This window comes from Chlorocebus sabaeus, chromosome 1, assembly GCF_047675955.1.
Source record: "Chlorocebus sabaeus isolate Y175 chromosome 1, mChlSab1.0.hap1, whole genome shotgun sequence".
NCBI classification, from domain to species: domain Eukaryota; kingdom Metazoa; phylum Chordata; class Mammalia; order Primates; family Cercopithecidae; genus Chlorocebus; species Chlorocebus sabaeus.
Genome location: NC_132904.1, coordinates 120,939,396 through 120,949,199, shown reverse-complemented (window position 1 = coordinate 120,949,199; position 9,804 = coordinate 120,939,396). Strand labels below are relative to the sequence as shown.

General features: G+C 56.4%; 1 protein-coding gene across 4 annotated transcripts in view; it reads right to left on the bottom strand.

The window, feature by feature from the left end:
* SLC37A2 (solute carrier family 37 member 2) overlaps positions 1-9,804 on the bottom strand; it is a 29,265-nt gene that overhangs the window by 4,632 nt on the left and 14,829 nt on the right. For 2 of the 4 annotated variants that reach the window (XM_038005020.2, XM_038005018.2), the window contains 15 exons: positions 9,702-9,780; positions 7,944-8,079; positions 7,432-7,508; positions 6,450-6,616; positions 5,768-5,805; positions 5,320-5,472; positions 4,894-4,984; positions 3,370-3,432; positions 2,930-3,015; positions 2,374-2,422; positions 2,106-2,179; positions 1,772-1,850; positions 1,570-1,667; positions 1,226-1,290; positions 982-1,038 (listed from right to left, as the gene is read on the bottom strand). In XM_038005020.2, coding sequence (XP_037860948.2) covers positions 1,008-1,038; positions 1,226-1,290; positions 1,570-1,667; positions 1,772-1,850; positions 2,106-2,179; positions 2,374-2,422; positions 2,930-3,015; positions 3,370-3,432; positions 4,894-4,984; positions 5,320-5,472; positions 5,768-5,805; positions 6,450-6,616; positions 7,432-7,508; positions 7,944-8,079; positions 9,702-9,780 — 1,286 coding nt within the window. In that variant the 3' untranslated portion in view covers positions 982-1,007. Of the gene's footprint in view, positions 1-981; positions 1,039-1,225; positions 1,291-1,569; positions 1,668-1,771; positions 1,851-2,105; positions 2,180-2,373; positions 2,423-2,929; positions 3,016-3,369; positions 3,433-4,893; positions 4,985-5,319; positions 5,473-5,767; positions 5,806-6,449; positions 6,617-7,431; positions 7,509-7,943; positions 8,080-9,701; positions 9,781-9,804 lie in introns of those variants that run through there. The other 2 variants (XM_038005019.2, XR_012094896.1) reach the window with 2 other exon arrangements.

Sequence of the window (9,804 nt, the reverse complement as noted above, 5' to 3'; positions counted from 1 at the left end):
GTTCAGTGTTAGGCTGTGCCCGAGCTCTGAGTCTCTGCCTCTCACCTCCAATGAGAGGCTGCTGCGAGGCAAGCTCACACATCGAAAGCCAGACACAACTCCAGGCACCGAGCACTTGCTCACTAAATACTCCTTCTCCCTTTCTGCTGCTCTTCTTCCTCCCACCCTCAGGTCTGGCTCCAAGGAGCACAGGCACAGGAACTTTGCCCTTCCAGGACAGGCAGGGCAGGACAGGTGCTCTGTGTGCTTCCTGTGTCGTGTGTCTTCCTGCTCTCACTTCCTCTCCCCTGCGTGGTGTCTTCCTTAAGTGGAAGTGCGTCCCCGGATGCGTGCTGGTTACCATGACCCAGGGGGTTCCTCCTCACGTTTGCCATCCAGCCCAGGTCCACGGCTCCGGCCAGCTCGTTAGCGGCCTCCTTGTTAGCACGAGGCTCCTGCTCAGGACGCCCAGCGGGAGAGGGTCGCCCACCATCAGACCACCAGCACTGTGCAGCCTCAGCCACTAACCTACTGGTGCCACCACCATATCCACCACCACCAGACAGGAGGCAGAGAGCACACCAGGCCAGCACCCATGCTTGATTCACGTTTGTTTCAGAGACTTTGATTGGTAGTTGCTGTTTTTCTGCATACCCCAGGCAGAGGGGCCAGATGACCTTGGTTTCTGAACTTCAGGAGGCACTTGTAACTCAGTCTCAGCTCAGAGGGAAACTGGTTTCCCTATTTCTGCCTCCTCTGTCCCCGGAGGGCACGTCCAAAGTTCTAACACTGTCCCTCAGGGAAGAGGCCGCCAACCTCTGTGGCATCTCAGACCCCTTGGCAAACACTTCCCAAGCACTATGCTCTGCTGAGGTTGAAAGTCTTTACAAGTGGCCCACAAGAAAAAAGAGAAAGTTGGAAAAAGTCATACTGCAGGACAGGATTTGCATGCAGCCCCCATTCAAATGGCACTTGAGTTACAGACTCGAAGTAAATACTCACAAAAGTCATGGGACTTGAGGGAAATACTATCGCTGGTGGGTTAGGACCACACTAGAGCTATGGAGACACACGGGGACAACAGGGGACAGGTTAGCAGGGCGGGGCCACCCAGGGACTGGCTCAGTGCTCCTCAGGTCTGGGCTGGAGGAGCCTCAGCCTGCGTTTGGAGAAACTGAGCCCTGGGCTGATTCCCATGAGAAGTGGGTTTGGCAGAAGGGTAACTTCAGCTCCCCAGAGGACTCACCCGCTGCCTCTGCTCAGGGACACCTTCCAGGCCAAGATCTCTTTGTACACTAACCGACAGAGGAGCTGTGGAGCACAAGGCGCAGAGGGAAGGGAGGGCACCGTTAGCATTGAGCACTGAGTGCCCAGCGCCAGGTGACCCGTGGACTGGCAGTGGAGAAGGGGGAGAGAGACACTCCCATTTGGCAAGGGGTCACTCAGGGGAAGGGAGAGTGCTTCTGAGCAAAGGGCAGCTGCTCTCATTACCCCAGAACCCCCAATGGCCAATGCTTTGGACCTCCAGGGTTGCAGCCTCGCAGGACGGAGCATCCCTTAATACCTATCTGTGTACCCCAAGACTCTTACCAAGCAGGCTAGGACGTCGGCAGAGATGAGCATGTAGAAGACATTGTTCCAGCCCGTGGGGGAGATGAGACCAGCCAGCAGAGGCCCCAGAGCTGCGCCTGAATAGAGCACAGCCTCGTGAGCAGGGGGACCTGCACCTCCCCTGCCCACCGGAGGGCACTATGCCCAGGGGCCGGCCCACAACAGAACTAGAGTCACAGACCTATGGAGCCAGTGCCGTCGATGATGGCCGTGACTGTGGACAGGGCTTTGGCGTTGCCCTTCAGGCTCTTGTGAGTGCCCTGGAGAGAGACAGTGGAGTGGGAAAGCCTAGCCGAGCGGCTGCAGGAGCGGAACCAGGACAGGAGCGGGGCTGACTCAGGGAAGGTGGTGACTGGGGTTTGGGCTTGAGAGGAGAGGGGCCCATGGTACATTCTGAAGTTCTTTGATGGTTTCTCCTCTGCAGGATGGGAGACAGTGGGAAATGGACCTGGAGATGGTGGCCCTGACCAAGCCCCCGGAGTGGTTCCTGGCCCTTGGGAGGTGGCCCCACTTACCAGGTCAGCAGAGACAGCAGTGGTGATGAGCGCGTATGGGCCGTTGACCAGGCCACCGCAGATGATCAGCATCACTGGGATGGCACAGAGACAGCCCAGTCAGAGAGGAGGCACCACTCACAGCCCCAGCCCCAGGGCAGGAGCACCCTCTGGCCTTCAGCCCTCCCAGCCCCTCCACCTGCCAGTACCCCCATGTGGGCCGGCCTCATGGGGCCCCCAAGGCAGTGCCTTTCCCATGGCCTGGCAGGACTTGCAACCTCCTCCTCACCTATGGAGCTGGTAATCCCGTCCTGGCCAATGTAGTTGTACAGGAACATCTGAGAGAGGAGAGGGGAGAGGCAGAGTCACCCAGAATCCCTTTGCCGGCCTGGAGCCCTGAGGTCTGGAACAACCGTCTCCTGCCCTGAAACCCCAGAAGGCATCCTATTCCTTTTCCCTCGCATACCCAGATTTCTCTGGTCTTTAAATGTCCCAGGATGGACGGTCTAAAACGTGGTACTCTATCATCTCCCTTTCTCCCAACAGTCTTCTCTCAGATTCAACCTCAATCTCTTCTTTCCTTGATCAAGACGTTTAGGAGGTGGTCTCCTTCTCTACCAAGGCCAAACAGTCATGAATCTCCGTCTAAAGTCTGCAATCTGGCTCTTCTTCCAAGGTGCCTCTGCTGACCCTCGCCTCTCCTCCCCCGTGTGCGCACAGGGACACACGTGCATGTGTACACAGAGACATCCATGTGTGTAACACGTGGACGTGCACACAGGCCAGAGGCCCACACAGGCTCCTGCTCACATGCATCCGCACTTGACCCTCGAGGTTATACGCACCATGGGGGCAGCCAAGATGAGCATGACGCAGCAAGTGGTGGCCCTGCCATTGGTGTAGTCAGAGATGAGCCCTGCCATGATGCCGCCTGGAACACACACCCACTCACACACTGCCTCCCAGACAGGACCACCCATCCCCTCACCTGGCACCCCAGCTGTGCCCAGTGCTGGCCTGGGCCTGCCAGCAAGAACCAGCAGAGCTGCTTTGTCTGCAGCCCTCCCCTTCCTCTAGTGCCCATCACTACTGGAGACCAAACAAAAGGGCATCTTTCTTAGGCCCACCCAGCCAGGCAGGAACAGAACTGAGAATAAACCCAGGAGCCATTTTTCCTCTGGTGCCACCTACCCGGGTCATAGCCCATTGGACCTGTCCCTTCTTCCTGCACCCCACAAGAAAAGAGCGGAAGGGAGACTGCTGGCAGAGCACGGCAGGGCCTCACCTATGATGCCACCAACATCAAAGAGTGTAGACAGGTCCCCAGCCTCCTTGGCACTAAAGTGAGCTGTGGAAAACACAGGTATGTGGTCAGACCTGGGATTCAGGACAAACATCCTTGAGCGTCACAGCTAGAAGCCCTGCAGAGCATGATCCAGGCCACTGCCCCCTTTTCTGAGGAAGAGCTAGGGACGTGTGGAGCAGGCTGGCCAGGGCCACAGGGTGAGAGCGCAGCAGTTTGGACAGATGCCCTCCTGGTCCCGTCCTGTATTGCCCTCTTCCCCTGCAGGATGACCTTCACCTCCCAGAACAAGCCCTCCCTGGCAAGCCCTGGGATCTGGCCCCCAAGCCTGCTGTCCCGCGGCCACCTTTCCCCTGGAACACAACCTGAGGCTCAGCCCAGCCCCTTCTCTGCTTCACTGGGGCCCTAGCAGCACTAGGCGCTCTTCCCGTTTACCTGAGGCTGTGCTCATACACGGCCAGGAAGGAGACTTGCAGGGACACAGGGGCCTCAGGTAACAGGCCTTGGCTCCATGTTTTAAAAAAGGAATGTCCAGAAGCCGAGATTGTAGCCCCACCCTCGAGATTGCCTCATACTCTGAAGTCAGCACCAAGGCCACAAAACATAGAGTCACGGTGTCCAAGAAGCTGCCCTAGCGCTCCACACTGTCACAGAGAGAGGCCCCGACAGAGCTGCAGGGCAAGCTACGGCTTGAGACTTGGCCATGAGTAATTCCTGCAGTATCCTGTTCAGAGCAAGCACAATGTGTGGCAAGGCGCTGTTGTTCCTCCCCAGGGCTGGGAGGGAGGGGAGCAGGACTGGGTGAGAGGTCCTCAGCCCTGCTGGAGCTTGGAGGCTCCTGGGGGCTGGGCAGGGTGGGGTGGGCTGCTCTTTGGTAGCCCAACCTATGGAAAAGCCGAGACCCAGGCCAGGTGGACATGAAACATCCTTTTTCAAGTGATCTCTTCTCATCTATACATCCCTGGGCAGGGGCAGCAGGGAGTAGGTCCGTGAGACAGGGCAGAACACCAGTGCAGCCCAGCAGACCCAGGCATAGGGGCATCAATCCCATGAAGTCCCACTGGGAGACCACCATGGTCACCACCAGGCTACAAGGAGTGGGGTCGCTCATCAGGCCCTCTTCCTTGGACTGGGGACAGATCCGGCAGGCAGGCCTTTCCTAGCACCTCCCAACCCTACCACCTGTGAGCCTGGAGGGTCTTCTCCTACACTAAGGGCTAGAGAAGAAGATAGCAAGAATTGCAGAACAGAGCTCTGAGTTCCTAATCCCCAGCTCAGTTCCAGCGGAGGGAAGGTGGCTGGAGTCAGGGTCTAGGGGGTAGTGTGCTGGGTTTAGCTTTCATTTAAATAAAGAACTAAATCAAGCTCCTTTCACTCTAGGAGAGGTTCAGCAGGAATTCTGCCTATCTACTGGAATCACAGGCATCACCACGACGGGCTTCCTCTCCCACCAGAGGTGGCCTTGCCTCCTCAGAGACCCCTTCATTCCCCTTCTCTTGGACTTACCCACATTGGAGATGTAGAGGGGCAGCCAGTAGAGGAAGGTGTAACTGACCAGCTTGGCAAACAGCAGACACAGAGAGAACTCGACCACGCCCTGGGGAGTGCAACAGGGGGCACATGGGAAGGGGTCCAGAGGTCCTGGGTTCAGTGGTGGCCCCGAGGGGTGCTCAGCACCACCTCAGTACTTTCCATCACCTGCCACACAAGGCAGCCTCCAACACATCCAGTCCCAAGAAAAGCAACATGACCACGTGCAAGGTCGTTTCAAGACAAGTCTCCCACACCGCCCTCCCCAGGCAGGCTGCCCAGCTTCCATCTCCCCTATAAAGAAGTTCTAGAAAAATAGATCACCCAAGCACCCCATCTCCTCATCACCAACAGAAAAATATGGAGAGCCCCTCTCTTTCCTCCATTGCGCAAACTTCTTACTGGGATCCGGAGCGCCCCAAAGAAGTCGATGGCAGCAGGCTCTTCACATGGCCCCTTGGAGGTTTTGGCCACAGTCTCAAGGCCGCTGTCTCTGACAGAGCAGGGACTGTTCCCAGGGTCCTCAGGGTTGTCCTGGTTCTCAGCTGGCTCACCCTGAGCAGAGGAGATGAGCCCTGATGTGGGTGCGTCTGTGAGCTGCCTCCCACCAGCTGAAGGTGTAGCCCAGGCAAGAGACACTGGCTCCCAGGACGGGGAGGCACATGTTCATCTCGGGCTGGACTGACCTGCCAGACCCATCAGGCTGGAGGGCCAACCCATGTGCCTAGCACTGGGTCTGTGAGGTCAGTGAGGGCCAGAACTCTCTGCTCTAGCTCCCCAGGCCTCTCTGCGTCCAGCGCTCTGGATGGAGTTGGAGGGCAGGGATGGGGCTGGGAGGGCTCACACTCACATGGTGCTGAGGAGGGGAGCAGTCCACATCTTCTGGGTCTGGAAAAAAAAAATTGCCTTCTAAGAAGCTTCCCAACCCCCCCAATCCCAAGGTGATTGCCAGGCCCTCACCTTGCACTGGGTCTAAGACATCCCAGGAACCGGCCCCACCTCCAACTCCTAAGGTGGCCAGTGTGTGTCCCAGCAGGAGGGAGCAGGGCCTGGGGCTCAGGAGACAGCTTTCTAGGCCTGGCTTTCCTAACAACCAGCTGTGTCACTACTGCCTCTTGGACTTTAGTACTCTTAGCTACAGAGTGGCTCTCATACCTGGCCTGGCTAGTGCACAAGGCCACCTGCAGCAAGTGGAGAGCCTGGTCACTGTAAGAATGTCCCTTCAACTCCACCTTCCTTGCTCACACCTCTCAGATTCAACCAATGCTTGCCAAGCACCTCCTATGGGCCAGGCATTTTAACTATGGTGTCTCAGTTAAGCCTGCAGAAATCCTACAAAATAGACATTATTATTACTATTATTATTTTACAAATGAGAAAATAAAGGCTCTGAGAGATTGTCCAAAGTCTCAAGGCTGGTCCTCCCACTCTGTGACCGGCAATCTTTCCAGTAGATCCAGCTGCCTTCTCCCAGAAATCGAGACATTCTAGGCTCACTTGTGGGGTCTGTGGGGAGTGAGGGGCCCACTCACGTTCGATGAGGAAGAGGAAGGTGATGACGCCCATGATGGCGGTAATGATGCCAGGCACGACGAACGACAGGCCCCACTGCCCATTCACCCAGATGCCGGCGATCAGGGAGCCCAGGATGTTGCCCACAGATGTGTGGGAATTCCAGATGCCCATGATGAACCCCCGCCTGGAAGGGAGGGAGAGAAGGGAAGAGGGTAGAAAAAGTAAAAAGCAAAGCACATTGTTCATAGCAACGGCCCCAACCAAGCTCTAAAGCTGGGCTGACTACAGCTTCCCTAAGGCACCAAAGACTGAGCCCCAAAGCCGCAAGTCAGCAAGGAGTGGGAGACCTTGGGTGGTGTCAAGCAGGTGGCTGCGGGGCCTGGGGTCTCGCTCCCCCTGCCCAGCTCCCTGAGTGAGTGCCGATGGGAGCTCGAGCCACACCGAGGGCATGGGGGCCCGGCCCTCGTTCTTTTCTGTCCCACCATCTCACTTTAAAGCACTGTCCTCAACCAGGGACATCTGGTAACAGCTAGAGATTTTTGATGGTCACAACTCAGGGTGTGCTATGGCATCCAGTGAGCAGATGCCAGGAAGGCTACTACTAAATAGCCTGCAGTGGTAGGACAGTCCCCAAACAAGGGTCCAATAGCCCAGAAAGTCAGTAGTGCCAACGTCGAAAATCCCTTCTCCGAAGCAACTTTGTTTAGCACACAAGCCAATTAAGGGGGGGGAAACGTTTTATAGGCTTTTTGTCTTTGTTGAAAATAGAAATTCATCTATTATTAGAAAAAAGCATAACTAAGGTTGCCTGCTCTATGGGTTAAAGCCTCATCAATGAGAAAATCAGCCCTGCTTTTAGCCACTGCTAAGCATGTGAACAGCAACTCAGAGGCCGCTTTCTGACCCTTCCCTCTGAAATCACATCAGAGGCCACAGTGACCAGCTCGGGACCCCCAGCCCTCCCAATCCTTCCCACTCCTCCTCCCTTGTCACACTCACTTCCCCTTCCCGAACCAGTTGCCAACGCAGGTCACCACAGAAGGCCAGCCTGTGGTCTGGACGAGTCCATTACAGACCTGCAGGGAGAGGGGAGGGAGGGTGGGAGCAGACCTGGGCTGAGCAACTGGCTCCCTGCTCTGACTACTCTGGGCTGAGGAGGTTCAATTTTATGGCCAAGGAGCCCTCCATACCCCACACTACAAACCTTGCCCTTTCCTTACACACATGCCACACCTCCCCAGTGTCATGAGCTGGCTTCTCTCGCTCAAGATTGTTCAAGCAGAGACCAAGCCTCTCGGGCATCAGAAGTGAGCCGGCATTGTGCTCAAGGCCAACTCTCTGAGTGAATAAATGTGGGGGCAGTAGGACTAGGAGGTGGAACCCAGTGCAGTGTAATAGATAGCACCAGACAGGGAGCCAGGAACACAGGCTCCCATCCGCTGTGAGCGGCGGTCTCCCAGGTCCTTCCCGAGACGGGAACACAGGCCCAAGTGCAAGACGGTGACTCATACCTGGATGACCACAAAGTACCAGAGCTCGTGGATGTTCCAGAAATATCCCAGGCCAAAGAGTGAGGTGAAAAGGCCACTGAGCAGCATTCCAGCTGAGAGGTAGTAACGGAGCGGAAGCCGCTCCCCGAAAACCCCACTGGGAAGAGAAAGTTGGATCTGCGGTTAAGCTCCTCTGAGTCCACCTCAACTCCCTACCACATTTCTGCCCCCACCACACTAGGAAGTGGCTCTGGCCAAGGTCCCACCAATGACCTCTGTGTGGCCATGTGACGGGGCCAACCTCTGTCCCCCACTGCTTCTGTGACACCTGGCCATGCTCCATGACTTTAGCCTGCCCATCTTCCTCGCTTGGCCAGCCGCTCCCTGTCGTGGATTTTCCTCTTGGAGCAGCCTTTTGCATCACTTTTACAGTTGTAACAACCACCCATAAGCTAAATAGCTCCACATGCATATCTTCAGGCCTGATCTGTCTCCCAGAGCTTCACAGTCAGTCGCAGCCAGGTGCCTCCTTTATTCAGATGCCCCTGGGGCATTTGAAACCCAGTGCTCTTAAGCTGAATTCCTCTTCCTCCTCCTGCCACCCCCCCCCGACGCCTTCATCATCCTGCTATCCTTATCTGCCTTATCTGAGTGAATGCCACCCCTTGGCCACTCAAGCCAGGCTCAGAGCTCCCGCCCCTCCTCCCCACCCCTCACATTCAGTATCCAAGACTCACCCGGCTACCTCTTAGCTAGTGCTCCAGTACATCGCCTCTTTCCACCTCTAGCACCACTATAGTAACACAAGCTCAACAGCTTGGGCTATTGTCAAATTGGTCCCTCTGTGTGGCCAGTCTCATCCACCTCAGCATCACTCTCAGAGTGAGCTCTCAGATATGCCCATCTGGATGGGACACCCTGGCGAAAACCCTTCCGTGCATCTCTGCCCGTGGACCTCATGTGCAAATGACCTCAGCCCTCAGCCCTCAGCCCTCAGCCCTGCTGCTACCTTCCCTACATTGTCACTCCCTCCATACACCTGCCCGCAATTCCTCCCGTAGGTCATGCTGCTTCTTCACATTTGCCCTACTTGCTCCTGCTATTCCTTCTGCCTAGGTCTCCATCTGCTCCGCGGCGCCCAAGTCCCTTGCATCAGGTCAGGCACCATCTCCTCCAAGAAGCCGTCCCTGACCCCTCTGCTCTATCTCAGCGTGGACTGAGTAATGACCTCAGAGCTCCCAGAACACCCGATGGCCACGTCTGTCATGGAGCCGGCCACAGTTTTAGCACCAGCTGCCGATGCATCCATTGCCCTCACTAGCCTGTGAGCTCTTTGGAGGCAGTTTGCAGCCTTATTGATCGTGGCTTCCTGGCAAGGAACAGCATGCTTCCCGAGCTGGTTTCGACGCAGCAGAGGACGGGGATTCTCCCAGCTATATGTGCACACAGGGCCATCCTTAAAGGGTCCCAGTCCATACCCACCAACTGTGCTATCTGAGTGAACAGACTCAAAGGAAACATCCAGGAAAACCTTTCCAGGCAAAAGAGCTGCTGCCAGTGGGAGTCTACCAGGCGAAGGAGCAGTCCTGCGACCGTGGTAAGGCTAGGAGGATGGCTGTGGGTGGATTGTATGTGCAGCGTCCCTGATCTCACTCCCACGTTGGGGAGCCGTCACTCCCTGGTGGGAGTTCGCTTCAACCCAGCTGCCCCCGGGTTCCTTAAGGGGAGGCAGCAGCTCTAAATCCTCCTCTTGGTCACAGGCTCAGCCTCTGTCTTTACCTGATGAACATGCCAATGGCATAGGCGACGAGGAAGGCGTTGTCCACGCCCGCCAGTAACTCCTTGTAGTTGTCCTTGTCTGAAAGCAGATGGGAGGAATAGA